Source organism: Octopus bimaculoides, chromosome 7 (assembly GCF_046866305.1).
Source record: "Octopus bimaculoides isolate indiv1 chromosome 7, ASM4686630v1, whole genome shotgun sequence".
Classification (NCBI taxonomy): domain Eukaryota; kingdom Metazoa; phylum Mollusca; class Cephalopoda; order Octopoda; family Octopodidae; genus Octopus; species Octopus bimaculoides.
Genome location: NC_142934.1, coordinates 90,470,170 through 90,489,803, shown reverse-complemented (window position 1 = coordinate 90,489,803; position 19,634 = coordinate 90,470,170). Strand labels below are relative to the sequence as shown.

The window sequence follows — 19,634 nt, the reverse complement described above, 5'->3', positions numbered from 1 at the left end:
TGCTGATGATGATGATGGTGGTGACGACGATGACGATTTACGTTGATATGCTAAAAGTAGCAGTGAGGTGTTCAGAGCTTCACTAAAATAATTTCGACACTACTTCATAATTTCATAACGGAAAAATTAATTTCTCCAATATGACTTTCTTGGAATACATCATTTACTGATCTTAACATTTTTCAGGAATTGACCATATTTCAGTGGCTGTGAGACATCAGAATAAGACAACTAGAATATACAGTTCACAACAGTGATACTTAACGATGGCAGCGGAAATCAAAACTGTCTGTCATATTCTTAACTCAGATTTCGTCCGGTTTATCCGACGTTTGGGTCCAGTTTAACGAGTGCCCATTGTAGGTGCGCGCGCATCTGCGCACGCACACACACATACACACACATATGTGTGTGTGTGTGTGTGTACGACAGCCTTCTTTCAGTTTCCGTCTACGATATCCACTCATAAGGTTTCGGTTGGCCCGAGGCTATAGTAGAATACACTTTCCCAAGGGGCTACGAATTGGGTCTGAACCCGGAACCATATGGTTGGGAAGCAAGCTTCTTACCACACAGCCAGATATACATGTGTGTTCACAGGCGATAGTAAACGGCTAAAATTATCTCTTATGTGGCTAATCGCTCTAAACCTGTAAATAATTCAAACTCGTAAGGAGTGTCAAGAAGAGATTATTGCAAACAGCGGATTCACAGATATGATCTGAGACACTGAGATCATATTAATTCATTTATGGCAACCAGAAAAGTGTTTATAGTTTTATGATTATCTTACGATTAGATGATAATTTCAACAGATTATTTTACAAAATTTGCGACTAATTAAATTAAATTATTGATCAATCTGGGGGGTACATTCATTAGTTTTCTGCTGAAAAAAATGTTAAAAGAAAGTTAGTTTTGATAATCTACTGAAATATGCTAAAATTTATTATAAAAACAAACAAATAAATAAATAATCACTGGTTTTAGTTAATGGAAACAAATTTAAACATAAAACAGCTTTTAAAAGGAAAATAGAAGTATTCTCTATTTTAAAGTGAAGTGCAGTTAGTACACCGTTAAATTATTTTAAAAAGCACAATGAATTTATAATGAAAGTTAATAGAAACAAACAAAATTATCTGATTCTATGTGGTGCCCCAGCATGACCGCAGCTTTAAAGCTGAAACAATTTAAAGAATTGAAAGAAAAAAAAATTAAACATAAACATGGCGCATTATATCCTTTTATAGCTAACAACATTGGAGGTGGGGGTGGTGCAAAAATGGTTTAACGTTTCCCACAGAATGAAATTTCTATCAAAATTTACTTACAAACCCTCTTTCTGACAGGACCTTCTATACAAATCCCGAGAAAATATGATTTATTTGGGCAGATATGACAGTACATAGTGACGTAACATGGGGTTTGGACGTTTCTTCCTTAAACATTACGTACTTCCAAATATAGCAAGCACATGTATATGAATTGGCTGCCCCTGTGCGGTTGAGAAACGACGCAAACCCCACGCTACATCACTGGATATGAGCATTTCTTTAAAGACGTCCGTCGACAATTTGATATTTAACCCTTTGAACGCGGAAAAAGATATATCCACTCAAAATTTTAATCCTGTTAAACTGGCGAAAGCGATTTTACCCCACGGCTTTGAAAAAAAAACCTCTCCTAAGCTGCAAGAAGCGGTGACACCATTCCTAGTAATACTTTTTACAAAGACAATTTTTCAGATCCTCATCATTTTCCCCCCTATATTTCATCAAATATCTCTTTACAGAGCAAAAATCAAATATTTTTAGCAGTTAATATGAGAATTGTAGTTATAGGAGACACTTAAGAATTATTGCAGAAGCAGATAATATCAATTCTATTTTTTGGGGATAATTAATATTGCAGGAATTACCATAAAATTTCATTATGCCGTCAGTGGATGAATCATGCGTTTTATATCTTTTTGTACCTGTTAGATATTTTTCTATTTTGTGTTTTGTCCTACTTTTTGAGAATAATAGAATTTTTTTAAATAAAATAACCAAAGCTAAAGGATTTTTTCAGCTTAGTCAATTTTTGAAAGGACCGAGGCAAGGTTACAGGTCAGAGGGCAACATTTTGCCTTCATCCAAACAGTTTCAAATATTATGAAAACAAGCGGGGAACACTGCATTTAAGCCCCTGATTCAGCTATAAAGCTGTCGTTGTAATATTTTTGATATTTTCAAACAAGTGGCATCTCCCGTTGGCCAATTAGTACAAGGGTGATATTAATTTCTACATGATATTTTAGATTAGAATCTTGAATTTGAAATCAAGTAAAAAGAAGTATGGAAGCATAATTTAATTGTTCTTTGATATTTCCCTTCACATGAAACTAATCTACAATTTAGATTCACTTCTCGATCTTTGCTTATATTTAACACGTGGAATGTGGTGAGCCGGCAGAAACGCTAGCACGTCGGGTGAAATGCTTAGCGGAATTTCGTCTGCCGTTACGTTCTGAGTTCAAATTCCGCCGAGGTCGACTTTGCTTTTCATCCTTTCGGGGTCGATAAATTAAGTACCAGTTACGCACTGGGGTCGATGTAATCGACTTAATCCGTTCGTCTGTTCTTGTTTGTTCCCTCTATGTTTAGCCCCTCGTGGGCAATAACGAAATAGATATTTCGCCTGTCTTTATGTTCTGAGTTCAAATTCCGCCGAGGTCGACTTTGCCTTTCATCTTCGGGGTCGATAAATTAAGTACCAGTTTCGTACTGGAGTCGATCTAATCGACTACTCCCCTCCAAAAAAAAAAATTTGGGGCCTTGTGCTTAAACAGAAAAGTATATTTAACATGTAGAGGTGCAATGGCCCAGTGGTTAGGGCAGCGGACTTGCGGTCGTCGGATCGCGGTTTCGATTCCCAGACCGGGTGTTGTGAGTGTTTATTGAGCGAAAGCACTTTAAGCTCCACGAAACTCCGACAGGGGATGGTGGCGAACCCTGCTCTACTCTTTCACCACAACTTTCTTTCTTTCTGTTTCTGTTGTACCTGTATTTCAAAGGGCCAGCCATGTCACACTCTGTGTCACGCTGACTCTCTCCGAAGACCATGTTAAGGGTACACGTGTCTGTGGAGTGCTCAGCCACTTGCACGTAAATTTCACGAGTAGGTTGTTCCGTTGATCCGATCAACTGGAACTCTCGTCGTCATAACCGACGGAGTGCCACGTTTTTTTTAATATTTAACACATTCGGCTGTTGTCTTTAGAAAGAGACATATACAACATCGGCTTAACATCTCTACAAGGTGAAGCAATCTATCTTATTAATCTCGCTTACACGTGTAATGAATGTGCTGAATAAGTATACTTTTTCTGTGTACGACCTTCGATCAGACCCAGTATCGAGATTAAAAGAAGAAAAAAAGGTAATGGAAGTCGTGGTGCGGAAGATGAAAATTATCAGCTTCTAAAAAATACATACAACAGAATTAGAGTCATATGGAAAATGTGTGAAGTGTAGAATGTTATGTCTGTGCTTGCGTTTGTGTGTGTGTGTGGGGGGGGGGGGAGGTGGTGTGTGTGTGAATGTATGTGCGCCAGTGAGAGTGTATATGGGTGAATGTGGGAGTGTGCGTTACAATATGTGAAAATGAAACTTAGAAAGCTGTGTGTCAGTGTGTGTTTGTGTAAAGTTAGACTGTGGTGTGTGTCCGTGTGTGTATGTATGTGTATATGTATGTACGTGTGTGTTTATTTGTGTACATGGGTGGTGCATGAGCTAGTATGTATATATGTGTGAGTTTGTATTAATAAGTATATATATATATATATATATATATATATATATATATATATATATATATACACGTTTAAACACATACATATATACATACACACATATACATGTATATATATGTATATAAATATATGTACATAATACAAATATACATATATATTTATACACACACACACACACACACACACACACACACACACACACACACATATATATATATATATATATACACACATATATATATATATATATATATATTGTGTCATCCCGTAAATAATGCGGTTTTTTCAATTGCATGAACTAAAATTCGGAAGGGGACGGGATAAACTATCTGCATCAACTTGCTATAAAAGCGAGTAGTAATTTTAACTTGTCCTTATTCTTAGTGCAAGTTTTGAAGAGTGCAGTTCGATTTTAACAGTTATTTTTTCAAAGCTATAATGGAAGTGATAAAAGAGCATATTCGGCATATTTTGTTTTATGAGTTCAATAAAGGCAACAATGCAACGGAAAGTGCGAGGAATATTAATGCAGTTTATGGGGATCGGACAATAAGCGTAAGCCAGTGTCAATGGTGGTTCCAGAAATTCCGAGCCGGAAACTACAGCCTAGAAGACAAGCCTCGTCATGGAAGTTTTCTAGAGCTTGACGTCCTGTAAACCCTGGTGGAACAAAGTCCCATTGTAACTGTTGAGGAACTAGCTGGATTTGGTCATTCAACCATTCATCGACACCTACATGCCATCGGATAAGTCAGCAAATTGTGCCAATGGGTTCCTCACAAACTTTCCGAGTCTAATCGCGCTCAGAGCGTGAATGTGTGCTTTTTGCTGTCAAGTCTCACGAATGAACCTTTTTTTTTGGACCGAATAGTGATTGGTGACGAAAACAGTGGGTAGGGAAAGGAGAAACACCAGCAATCCAGGCTTAAGAAGGTTCTCTCCCACGTGAGGTGTTGTTATCTGTTTGGTGGGATATGAAAGGTTTAGTCCACTTAGAATTTTTAAACCCAGATCAAACGATAACAAAGGAGATCTACTGCGAGCAGCTTGAGCGGTTTAAGCGAACGCTAGAAGAACAACGACCATCTTTAGTTTCAAGACGAAAGGTGTTCTTCCATCAGGATAATGCTCGGCCACACACAGTGAGGATGACATTCCAAAGGCTGGAGCAGTTTGAATGGGAAACGATACGCCACCTGCCATGTTCGCCAGACATTACCCCATCTGATTATCATTTATTCCACAGTCTTCAAAATCATTTGGACGGAAAACATATGAATTCTGTAGCCGAAATAAGAAGACGACACGCTTTGCTTGTCAGTTGCTTGTTGAGCTTGTTCATTAGTGGTTGACGATATGTACATCTCTGATCATGAGCAGGAGCAGTGGGGGAGCATTATAGCCATGTACTGAGAACGATTCTTTGGGGTCTGAATAATTCACCTCTGAAAATTTGGGTGTTTTGTTCAATATCTTTAAACAATTCTAATTCAGGGACCTTTTCAGCGGGATGGGCTACTCGAAGAAAAATTCTAACTGGGCCCCACCTGCAAGGTCATGCGCTGATTATCTTGATATGAGATCACCATGTGGCGCACATATGGCTGTATGCATGGACCTGGTGTCCCCTTATCAGATGGGTAGTAATGATGGGTATACTGGGCCTTCTACATTTGCACCCCAGTGTCACTGTGATAGCGAGTGCTGTTCTCTCACTTGATGAGGATGATGATGACGACGACGATGATGATGATAATTATTGTTACAATGATGATATTGATGGTACTAATGGTAAAAAAACTAAAACAAAAATAGTAATAATAACTCGATGTATGCAGTGAGGAATGCCATGAGACTGATTAGAAACCAATTCATCAATAGATCTGAGTAGAATCTTCAAGTGTTACAGATTAAAAAGAAAGATTCGAAAGGAAAAACTGAAAAATTTAAAATTTAAACGATTGAGAATTGAAAATTAAATAACAATACAGAATAAAAAGAAAAAAAAAAATGAAAAAATAAAAAGTAAAGATTAAGAAAAACTGATTATAAGAGATAAGTTAATTGAAAATTTTAGGCTACAAACATTTAGAATGGAAAAATTAAAGAAATTTATCAACGAAAAACTAAAGAACTATAAGGTGAAAATAAATTAAAAACTATAAAAGATTAGTAATGCAACCTCCAACGAGGCTGGAAAATCAAAGTCAGTATGAAGAATGGATTATCATTGAAAATGAACATATTAAAGATTTTATATCTTTTACTTGTTTCAGTCATTACACAGCGGCCATGCTGGGGCACTGCCTTAAAGAATTTTTAGTCAAATGAATCGACCATAGTACATTTTTAAAGCTTGTTACTTGTTTTATCGGTCTCTTTTGCTGAACCGATAGGTTGCGGAGACGTAAACACGCCAACATCGGTTGTCAAGCATTGATGAGGAACAAAGACACACAAAGACCTCCCCATATATATATATATAGGGATAAAGAGGAAACCTCTATATAAAACGTTTCATTATTAGTAATAACTAAGCATTTATAAATTAAGTTCCTCCTCAGGCATTGGTTATTTACGGGACATTTGCAAGAGATTTTGGGGTTACACTGACCTGGTAGGAGTCATTGGACTGGTTATTGCTATGAGTTACCATCCCCACCAGTAGTTCTGGACGGGGTCGGTTTCGACCGTTACAGATTCTCGCGATATGTTATTAAACTGTTGGTTAGACTCAAGATCCTTATGCTCCATTGCTAAGCATGGAGGGTTCCTGGTGATATCATTATTGTTGAATTTCCTATTATCATACAATTTCCTTTTTATTCTCCACTTTAGAGTAACGGAGTAAAACAATTTACTGTGTGCCTATTGAAAGATTTATGATCCTTGTGAGTAGGGGAAAATATCTATTCAATGCCCTAGATAAGATACTCACTATTGTCCGAAGCTACATGAAGTCCTTCCAGTTTTTATCGTATATTCGCAGCACTGCTGATTTTTTCAGAGATTGAGATGTTATCAACCTTTATTCTGGCATGCATGGTGCAGTTTGTGGTGGAACGATTAAAAAAATTAAAAGATTGAAAACAGAATATTAAGAATATTATCTTCATCAGAGAAATAAGTTCCGAGTATTAACAAGAACATCTTATAATTCAAAGCCAAGCTCTTTTACTCCTTTTTTTTACTCTTTTACTTGTTTCAGTCATTTGACTGCGGCCATGATGGAGCACCGCCTTTAGTCGAGCAAATTGACCCCAGGACTTATTCTTTGTAAGCCTAGTACGTATTCAATCGGTTTCTTTTGCCGAACCGCTAAGTTACGCGGACGTAAACACACCAGCATCGATTGTCAAGCGATGTTGGGGGGACAAACACAGACACACAAACATATATACAAACATACATACATATATATATATATATATATATATATATATATATATATATATATATATATATATATATATATATATATATATATATATACATATATATACGACGGGCTTCTTTCAGTTTCCGTCTACCAAATCCACTCACAAGTCTTTGGTCGGCCCGAGGCTATAGTAGAAGACACTTGCCCAAGGTGCCACGCAGTGGTTGGTAAGCAAGCTACTTACCACATAGCCACTCCTACGCCTATTAAAGTTTTGGGAGAAAAAGGTTACACTGGATATTACTGTCTCGATTCTTAGAACTCACAGGGCCTGTTACTCAGTTTCCATGACGTTAAGTGACGTATAAGTGACATTTCCTTCTGAACAATCCGCTGCAGGAGTATTCAGTTGCGACTGAGTGGACTAGATTTACGTAAAACATAGTGTTTTACTCAAGAACACAATGCGTTGCCCGGTCCTTGAATCGAAACCAAGATCTTGTGATCGGGTGTGCAAACCCAAACCACTAAGCCCCCTGCCTCCATTTTCGTATAAAATTAAATTTAAAAGCATATGCAGATATAAATATACATACATACATACATACATACATCATGGACTCTCCTGTCGTTAAAACGACGTATGAAGGTTTGGCAATTTCTTGCCGAATAACCACACAGATAGTTTGTTTATAGTGATCAAATATTTGTCCATACATAAGCTCACTCCCTCCATCAAAGCGACATTACCTGTACAGGTGCACCGTGTGGCACGTGTAAGATAATGAAATGATCGCAGGCCAACGTGAAACGAAGTGCTTTGCTTAAGAACACATCGCAACGTCTGGGAATCGAACCTACGATCTCACAATCGTGAGTGCAACACCGTAACTACTAAGCCATGCGCCATACATGCATACATACATACATACATACATACATACATACACACATAATATCTGTATCTCTCTCTTTAGACACACACACACATATATATTTATACATATACATACGTACATACACACACACACACACATATATAGGCACACACACACAAATATGCATATATACAGACAGACAGACTGACAGACAGACAGACAAACGTACGGACGGATGGATGGATGGATGAGTATGCATGGAGTGCCGTCAGGAAATGTATGATGACAAGCGTTGACAAAGTACATAAAACAGGGAAAGATAACCACATACACGCACGCCTTGTCACCTCACAGACTGTATTTCAACGAAAGGAATCACTTTGCCCGCTTCTATAGTAACGGTGATTTGAGTTTGCTTCTATCCAAACAGAAATGGCGTCAGACAAACACGGAATCCAATGAGACACTTTCACAAAAGGGAAACCTGGCAAGTACATCATTTAGGTATCTGTCGCTCGTTATACTCACTACACAACAAACGATGCACTACTACTACTACTACTACTACTACTACTACTACTACTACTAACAACAACAACAACAACAACAATGATTCTTTTTACTATAAGTATATAGCATGAACAACAATTATATCAATGATAATAATAATTTTAGCCGTTCTTTAGTTTGGCATGTCTGAGTTCGTCGATGTTAAGTTGTAGGGCACGTTGAAAGCCTATATCAATTAGTGATGGTGGATAGTTCCTGCTGATAAGAGTATCCTTTAGCTTGTGTAGTCGTGTGTCCCCGGTGCTTCTATCAGATACTATAGCACAAATCATTTTTGCCATGTTGTAAAGGATATCCATTCTAATGTGTCTGGAGTGGCAAGAGTTGAATGGCAGCTATTTCTTGGAGTCCGTGCTTGATGTCGGTTTCTATTTTGTTGTAAGATTTCTTAATGGTTATACAGAGGCGAAACATGAGCTTTCGCTTGAACTTTTTGTTTAAGTGTTTCATTCGCTGACATTAGTTCTTCTCTTGTTGAGAGTCCATATTTTCTGACGATCTTCCTGCCTTTTCTTGATCTTATATCATTTCCAGAGATTAGCTCAGTTAATATTGATATCTCCCTTCGCAACGATTCAATCTCAGTTTCAATTCTACTCCTCCAGTTTGATTTTCTTTTCGAATTTGGCATTGTAGGCTTTTTGGGTGTTAAACAGCGTCTTTCGATTACCTTAGCAACAGAGTAAATAATTTCATTTAACTTATTAAGGTCGAGTTTTAGTTGTTGTATGATTTCTTCTGTAATGCAGTTGCCAATTTTTATTTGCGTTTTATGTTGGTGTGCATTTGGGAGTTTATGGAGTGGTTCCCTATCATTCATATTTATATGACCTACAACTGCAAGCTCATTCAGAACTTCCTACTTCATTTCAATGATCGATTTTCTGTGTTGTTCAGCAAATATGTGGTCTTCAAATTCTGTTTCGACATCAGTTTCCTGGCTGTTTTTCCTAGGGTCATTATATTCTCCTTTTTTTCAGGCTCTTGAGTGGCTCCGGCAGATGGTCGCCTTTCAGTCAATGCTTGTGGTCCAGCATTCCTCTCCTCTGCTTCGTTTTTCCTTTCCTGATTTATTATTATTATTATTATTATTATTATTATTATTATTATTATTATTATTATTATTATTAGAGTACCATTGTTGTCAAGTGAACGATATTTTGACATCTCGTGTGTCTGACACAGGTTCAAAAAACAAACTTGTCAATCTACTTCACTTTAGTTAATATTTAAAGAACTGAGGTAACTTCTCCAGAAGATATAGAAGCAAAAAATAGAAGAGTGCCATTAAATATTAATCAAAATGAAGTAGATTGACAAATTTATTTTTTGAACATGTGGAAGATACACGAGATGTCGAAATATCGTTCACTTGATGACAATAGCACTCTTCTTTTTTTTGCTTCTATATCTTCTGGAGGAGTTACCTCAGTCCTTTAAATATTATTATAATAATGATGATGATAATAATAATAATAATAATAATAATAATAATAATAATAATAATAATGATAATATTATTATTATTATTATTATTATTATTATACATAAACAAGAATAAAATCATGTAAATATCAAGTGGCCAACATGCTATAAAACTTGTGGTCAAATTATACCAAAATAATAATTATATATATATATAAATTATATAATTATATAAAAGAACAAGAAAAAACCCCTGCTCCAACACGCCAAAAAACCTTATAAAACAACCTTTAGTTCCTGCAAAAATACGGGTTGTAGACGAGCAAATGATAAATACAAAATAAAACTCCACAGTCAATTGTGTATTGGACCAATTTCTAGATTAAAACAGTAAAATAGCTTATTTCCTATCCTCAGCGCAATATTTAAAGAAACATAGTCACAAATATTTATATATACCTCCATGAAACAAATTCGTACAATCTTATACAAATATCTGCGCTTATGCTTCAAAATAAGGTCAAATTTTTGCTTTCCATTTCAGCCGCGTATTTTTTTTTTTAGAAAAAAACCTTGTTTTTTTTGTTTTTTTTACTTGTTTCAGTCATATTGACTGTGGCCATGCTGGAGCACTGCCATTAGTCGAGCAAATCGACCCCAGGACTTATTCTTTGTAAGCCTAGTACTTATTCCATCGGTCTCTTTTTGCCGAACCGCTAAGTTACAGGGACGTAAACACACCAGCATCGGTTGTCAAGCGATGTTGTGGGGGGGGGGGGCAAACACACACACACACACACACACACACACACACACACACACACACACACACACACACACACACACACATACATATATACGGCAGGCTTCTTGCAGTTTCCGTCTACCAAATCCACTCTCAAGGCTTTGGTCTGCCCGAGGCTATAGTAGAAGACACTTGTCCAAGGTGCCACGCAGTGGAACTGAACCCGGAACCATGTAGTTGGTAAGCAAGTTACTTACCACACAGCCACTCCTATATAAATAAATAAAATATTTATGCCTCGGATCGGAATTGCATTGCTTTGAGGCTATTTCGGTTTTTCAAAAATACGCGGCTGAAATGAAAAGATTTGTATATAGGTTCTAAGAAAGCTAGTAATGGTCTGCAGCAGTGAACAGTACATCTATCCTCGCTTATCGTACAAAAAAACACAGTGGTAAATGAAAAATCTCCACACGGTTTGTAAATGGAATGAATGGTAGATTCATTGACATCAAACTCATGGCCCACAGCAGTGAAGCTTTCTACCAGAACTTACTTTCATGATCACCTCTATCTTTTCCACTTGAGAATCGTTTGTCAGGATCACGCGCCTTCGTAGTTTTTCACTGATTCTATGTTGATAGGTACGAGTAGATCCAAATAAAAAAGACACAACCTCGCAGTGCTGTCATATAAATGCAAGTTAGAGCCAGTGCATTCTGGGTAACTGAGCAGTGTGGGTAGCCACTGGAATGTGTTTGTGCAGTACAAGCAGAATCTTTGATTGATCATTGGCCCATGTTATCACAGATCAATCCGTGATAAGTGTAAAACAGTTCACTATTGAGTATACAGTGTTTTCCCGGAACACCGATGAATGAGTTACTTATAAACGAGGCTGCATGTATAGGCATATAAGCAGTTAACATAGGTGAATAAGTTATTTACCTTGGAGCTACGAGAATTGTTTTTCCACTGTGATGGATAAATGAAGATCGTATGTAATAAAGATTTATCTCTTTCCTTCCAGCAAAATAACATATTCCACTTTGTGAACGTTTTATTACAGCTGTTGCTCATAACATAGAACTGTCTTTCGAGGACTAAATATTTACTGTGAAGTTCACGATTTCAGTTAAGTTTATATACCATGGCTGAGAAAGGGAGATGAAATTTCGTGACTGAACTTAGGAAAACAGCTTTCTCTTTCACCCTTCTTTCCATTCCTTCTTTGCATAAATTTCTATTCTCTGCAGGGCATTGGAGACTTAAGAACTTTACAAAAAAAAAAAACCCAAAAGACGAAGACAGGTGGTGCAGAAAACAAACATATGTATTAGTATAACGCTCGGGAATTGAAAAAGTCATTAACGTTTCGAGCCTACACTCTTCCACAGAAAGCACACACACACACACACACACACACACACACACACACACACACACACACACACACACACACACACACACACACACACATACATACATATATTGAAAAAAGAGAAGGTCGCCAGAATTTTGGAAAAATAATTTTTTTTATTTAGTCATCATTATTAGCGCTTTCGTTCGTCCACGAACTTGTTAAATAAAATTGTGAATGTGCAAACAGTTTGTTCATTAATATAAATCAGGTTTTTTTGTTTTTATTTAGAAGAGAACATTATTTTTGATTTTTTTTGTATACATGTATACACACACAAACACACACACACATATGTGTGTATGTCTGTGTGTGTATAGATGTATACAAAAAAAAAATGAACAAAATGTTTGCACATTCACAATTTTATTTGACAAGTTCGAAGACGAACGAAAGCGCTAATAATAATAATAGTAATAATATTTTCGCTTCCCGTAAATATAATGAGGTTAGTGTTTTTTGTGGCTTTTACAGTTAAATTTTGACTCTCACTTTTAGCGTTCGCCGGTGATATTTGCACCCTTCATTCATTAATTCCTGTTTGTTTTTTTAATTGCTAGAGAGCCACCTATGCTAAAATGTATTCAATATATCTTAATATTGAAGGCGGCGAGCTGGCAGAAACGTTAGCACGTCGGGCGAAATGCTTAGCGGTATTTCTTCTGCTGTTACGTTCTGAGTTCAAATTCCGCCGAGGTCAACTTTGCATTTCATCCTTTCGGGGTCGATAAATTAAGTACCAGTTACGCACTGCGGTCGATATAATCGACTTAATCCGTTTGTCTGTCCTTGTTTGTCCCCTCTGTGTGTGGCTCCTTGTGGGCAGTAAAGAAATAGGTATTTCGCTTGTTTTTACGTTCTGAGTTTTAATTCTGTGGAGGTCGACTTTGCTTTTCATCCTTTCGGGATCGATAAATTTAGTATCAGTTCTAATCGACTGCCCCCTCCCTACTCCCCCAAAATTTCGGGTCTTGTACCTAGAGTAGAAAAGAATATATCATTTTGGTGTCTTATTGCATTGATATATATATATATATATATATATATGGGTGTGTGTGTGTGTCTGTGATGAAGGCGCATGACACACAGTATGACACACAGTATCGGGCTCACAATCATGAGGTATTGAGTTCGATTCTCAGAAGGGAACTTCCTAGGTGCAATCCCATGGTCATTCATGACCAAAGGGGGTTCTTTTCCCTATATATATATATATATATATATATATATATATATATGCATATCTTATATATCTTACATTTGAGAAACGTATGTCTTTTCTCATGTGGTTCTCTATTCAGTATAATAGTAGCCAAATGGCATTCTTGTGTATACAAACATGTCCATCCGCTACTTCTCTTTCTTGTGTATTTAGCTATCGAAGCGTCATCATTATACCGAGTCGTTCTTTTATTTTTCGCTCTCCTCGTGGCCTTCCAATGAAATCTTTATTGACTTCAGTCTTTTCTCAATCTATTTTTCATTTTTTCATCTCTGTTGGTTGTAAGATGCTTTCTCTTTCTCTCTCTCTCTCTCACCGCCTCTCTCTCCCTCACTCTCTTTCCCTTTCTCTCTCATTGTCTTTCCTGTGTCATAAACATCCAAGCGGGTTCTCTCTCGCCTTGCTATTAAACCGCCGTGAACTTACCGACTTCGGCTTTAGCTGAAATATCGTGATGACAATATCGGAGACTTCAAGAATCGAGTAAAACAGATTTAATTCGGCAAAGAAATAAGTTATACAAAGTTGTAGAAGGAAACATTTATATGGAGTCGTGGCACAGGTACAACTCATGTGAAGTTAGTCTTCAACTCTAGAGATAAACCCTAAACTAAATTGAGAATATAAAGAATAAAAATGGCCTGGAACTTGAAGACTATGGCATATCTCAGTCCAAGTGCACTGAAGTCAATAGGTTATCAATAGAAGTTTCGAGAAAGACCTAAGTTAATTTTTGATACATTAAGGGCTTGTGCAACTGGAAACATATTTCTGTGTAGTTTGTTGCTTTCCAAATTTTATCAGCATAAAAAGGCGTAGCTATTGCAGTTGTTTTTTAAGTATTGGCAATAATGGCGCATTTAATGATTAAGACAACAAAGGAAGCGATATGACGATGTTTCTTACCTTGCAATGTCTTTTATGGCCTACAACACAAGTGACTGAGCAAAAGAGGTAAACCTGCGCCTCAATATATTTGAGACAATGACATCAACTGACAACATGTTGAAGGTATTTTTAGGAAACAGTCTGTAAATCAACGCATGCTGTTCTGCAATGGAAAGAGGTAATTTACCCTATTGCAGAATTAAAAGCATTCTTGCAAGCATCAAGTCTATAGCTTCGAAGACTTGAACCAAAACAAGGTTACCGATAAAATTTGTGCATAATTCATATTCAGTATATGTCTCATGTCAATGAGACAACGATTCTCATTGGATGTTTTAAAAGAGAAAGTGCAATTATATTCAGAATTTCACCCGTTCCGACAGATTTGCTCATTTTATTTAAATGATTTCAATTTCCATTGAACAGAAACCTTGCTAAGTCAGTCAGTAAATCTCAAGAGCAAATAATACATTTGATAACAAACATCTTAAAGAATCCTATTTTGCTCAATTTTATGCAGGATACTCAAAAGCTGAATATTCCCTATTAAAACCATAAATATTGTGTATTTCAAGGTGCTGACATGAGTGTTCAAAATTCCCAAACTTATGATGGGGGCTTATCTAATATCATATAAGCTAGGTATCAAATATAATTTCTTTGTAGTTTCCTGTATTGCAAGTTCGCTGTTCAGATGTGTGGCGTTCCGCAGAGCAATCCAGTCCGCACGCATTATACCAATGAATTCATTTCCAGAAATGGCTCCTACTCATTTTTCCAATTACTGTAAGAATCGGATAATTCAAGAATAAAATATAAAATATTCTTTCGATAATAGTTTCAATAGAATAAAACTGTTTTGACTTTCCCTTCATGCTATGTTCATACTTAATAATAACAGAAACATCACCTTTCGGGTGGTTTCAGCTGCTCCACTCTAAATAGTATTTATACATCTAATTGCCAGTTGCTTAATATGTCTGATAAGTTATATTTAATTTCTCTTCTTACCTTTATTCGTCTAATAGCATTCACTCGTTCAATAAATAAATTTAGAACACTCTAAGACAACATTAAAATTAATATCAGGAATCAAGCTGACTTAACCACATAAAAATCTTCAGTTTATCATAAATATACATATCAGAAGAGATGCATATATCTTTCCATAACACTGAACTAGACTGCACCCCTAGAATGTGTTAGGGAAAAAAACAACCATATCGATAATCTTATGCACATGGTTCGAACACGAGTGATTGTATAAGTTATTTCCTCAGCATTATTTTTCCTTCCAAATACATACATACATCATGCCTTCATAATACATACATATATACATACATATATACATACATGCATTCATAATAATACATATATACATACATGCATGCATTCATAATATATACGCGCGCACATATATCTGTGTGTGTATGTGTATGTATGTGTGTGCATGCATGTATGTATGTGCGTGTGCACTTTAGTATTAACAACCTATATAAACACTCAACTACAAATTTAAAGAAATGGGAAATGGTATTCTTCTATTCCCGTTCATCATGTGAGCTATGATAACCCAAACAGTGCAGATCTCAGCAAAGGAATTAATTATCAGAAATATATAACAGAAATCATGTTATAATCCTTATTGTGTGCTGGAAAAATTTCTATGATGGCTATTTAAAAAAAAAAACATTCTGCACAACAATCAAATACTTCAGTTAGGAGAAAATGAGACTCGTTTATATCAGGAACAATTCACACAAGTAAATTAAAACCACTCTTCTTCTTTAAAAATATTCAGCAAATCTGAAAGGATACTGGAATCTACATAATTTGGGTGATGCTGCAGCAAACTTATAATTTGGAGAAATGTTTTTACTAATGTATCTGCAGAAAGCTTTGTTGGAAATGCTTGAGCAAAATGTATATTTCAAGAAGTGCAAACAGAATATAATGTTGATTAATTGTGTCATTGTCATGAAGTGTGTGAGAGAAAGAAAGAAAGAAAGAAAGAAAGAAAGAAAGAAAGAAAGAAGAAAGAAAGAGAGAGAGAGAGAGAGAGAGAGAGAGAGAGAGAGAGAGAGAGAGAGAGAGAGAGAGAGAGAGAGAAGTAAAAAAAGGGAAAGGAGTATAAGATTATCTTGCTTTGTTAAGAAGCAAGTAAATTAAAATGAATTTTCTGATTGAATCGTGTTGTTGAAATCAATAATTAAGAAAAATTGAAAATCACAATCTGATTAATATGTATATATATATTAATTGTTTTATTGTGCCTGGAGAGAGTCATTGTTTCTTTTTTTTCTATTCTAGGCAAAAGGTCCGAAATATTTGGGGAGGGGGCTAGTCGATTAGATCAACTCCAGTATGCAACTGGTACTTAATTTATCCACCCCTAAAGGATAAAAGATAAAGTCGGCAGCAGAGGAATTTCGCAAAGCATTTCGTCCGGCGTGCTAACGTTTCTGCCATCTCGCCGCCTTAGAGTCATTGTCTTTTAAAACCTTATTAATTTAACACGTTCACCGACTTCCACTCATTTACTTATTTATTTTTATCAAAATTTTCGTTGCGACTGGCAACCTATTCAATAGTCTTTGAGTGTATTAAATTAATAAGGCTTTAAAAGAGAATGACTCTCCCCAGACACAATGAAATATGCTTCAACACACGAATTCACATAAAGAATCTTGCAAAACAAAAACGATATATATATATACATATAATCAAAAAATAAGCAACACGGATTTCAAAGGTGATTGCAGTACGCACGTTTCATGCTACTCCAATTTATTTAAGTAATGCGAGCATTACATTAAATGCAATATGAAGAGCAATCTTCATGCAGCTGAATACGATATTCGGGTGCCTACGCATAAGTACCATATTCAACCTTGAATCTATCTATATATATATATATATAGTCGACTTGTTCGACTAAAGGCGGTACTCCAGCATGGCCGCAGTCAAATGACTGAAGCAAATAAAAGAATAAGAGTATAGTTCTTTTATATATATATATATATATATATATATATATATATATATATATATATATATATATGTGTGTGTGTGTGTGTGTGTGTGTGTGTGTGTGTGTGTGTGTGTGTGTATGTGTGTATGTATATATATTCACACACATATAAATTAGAATTTTAAAGAATTTTCTGGACAATGTACGTTTTAAGAATTAATTTCTCTTAGCAAACGTTGCATACTCATAGCTAATTACTGATCAACTTTCTTTAATAATATAATGCAGCTGTTTGAATTGGTTGTATGTCATTCAAACAATTTAATTACGAAATATACCATTGATATTGTACGCGAATCTGTAGCACCTGCATTAGAAAGTAGACAGTCATAAAGGTAGAGGAGTAATACTATACTACCTGGATCCGTGAAAGAGTTCACAGATAATTTAAATATCGTCCAATGAATAGTTATCATTTAATTAAAATTGTTTAATTAACATTATTTTGGTCAATGAAAATTTCTGTTATCATTTATGTAAACTTAATAATATAATTATATATTAAGTTATTGTGTGAAAGTCTTTGTTAAATATTTCCATTACAGCACTTCCCTATATACAATGTTTCTAGTGTAGGGGATTCCCCTTCTGCGACCACGAGTGCATTAGTTTTGAGGTATCGCTTTAACCGTCACACTGTTCATCGCCCTTGCTCTTGAAAAAGCTACGTAAAGCTGGTCGTGAGTGAAGCATGGCTGTAGCAAATGTATGCCAACTCTATCGAATGTTTACCCCTGTTCTTTATTGATTGTCATAGAATAGGACAGACGAGCCGGGAACTGGGTCCAATGCAGAACGAATGGAATGTCTGCATCGCTTGGAGTAAGTTTGATTCTTGGAATCAGTCCTCTCGTGTGAGAATGAGATCCACTTATAATTGACGCTTCGATGCTATGCTCGTGGAGCTGAAGTACTTCCAAGCGAGTTCCGCTGCATAGACCTTGTGTTATAGGGAGGTTTCCAAGAAGCATAATAATTGCTCAAACTTCTAAGTTAAAGCGATGGGGAGGCATTCCAGAAGGTGTAAGAGAGTTTATAAACTCTATGGGATAATTCTGGGCTTCTTCTTCATTATCAGAAGTTACTGAGTCAGTGCTTAGATATGTCTTCGTTTCAGTGGGAAATCTACTTAGAATTTCTTCATTTACTGCTAAGCAGTCTGAATTTTTAGGGGATAAGCTCACTCTATTTTTCATTTCTTTTGCTGTACAATTGTCAAATATATCAGATACCAAAGAATTGTTACATATGTATGCCTCAGGAATATCGATAGTATCTTCTGTGAGATTATCAAGAGAGTTTTGAAGAAATCCATTTCCAAGTTGTAGTAGCCACCTCGAAAAATCTTGTTCATTTGCATTTGTTCTCATGTTTTGCGTAAGTTGCATTTGATGAAAATTATCCGACATAGAGGAGCGTTTGAGGCAGGCATCAAGTACAGCTGTAGGAGGAGCTCTGGGAACATCTCGAAGAACTTGTCTAAAATCTCCTCCTAGTACGATAATTTTCCCACCAAATATACTATTGCTAATCATAATATCTCTTAAACAATTATCTATAGTTTTCAAAGCATAAACTGGCATCATTGAAGCTTCGTCAATAATGAAGACTTTTACTCGCCTGAGAATGTTTCCTTGATCAGAATTTGGTGGAGCTTTGTACACAATTGTTTTACTCAAAGGAACTGGAAGCTTGAATATACTGTGAAAAGTTTAACCACCTTTCAAGAGTGTTGCAGCAATGCCAGTCCAGAAGCCAATGGAAATAACTCGAATTTAATCCTGACTTATCTCCCTTATCGTGACAAACACCGACAGTACAAGCGTATTGATATATAGATCTTAAATATAAGAGAACATTTCAAGAGAAAACCAAAAGTGATCTGATACAAAAGAAAAGACTATATTAAGTACAATCCGTGGTTATTTAAAATAACTTTTTAGGCCGGGTATTTTGCTTGTACACAGAGAGGTAAACACACACATATATGTATGCTTATGTATATGTTTATATCTATGTATATGCAGACATCATATGTATATTCATATATTTGTATAAGTATATATGTATGTATACATTGTATAAACATGTGCCTATGCATACATATATAAATATATAAAGATATATTTATGCTTATATGTATAAATGTATGCATATATATCTATATGTATATATGTGAATATATGTACACGTATGCATGCATGTATATATTCATGTGTGTACATACATTCATATATACACATCTCTCTCTCTCTCTCTCTCTCTCTCTCTCTCTCT

General features: G+C 35.9%; 1 protein-coding gene across 1 annotated transcript; it reads right to left on the bottom strand.

Moving 5' to 3' along the window:
• Positions 1–18,337: 18,337 nt before the first annotated feature.
• LOC106870568 (uncharacterized) lies at positions 18,338–18,940 on the bottom strand. Its single transcript, XM_089355831.1, has one exon. The coding sequence runs from the start codon at positions 18,938–18,940 to the stop codon at positions 18,338–18,340; it is 603 nt and encodes a 200-aa protein (XP_089211957.1).
• Positions 18,941–19,634: the final 694 nt, after the last annotated feature.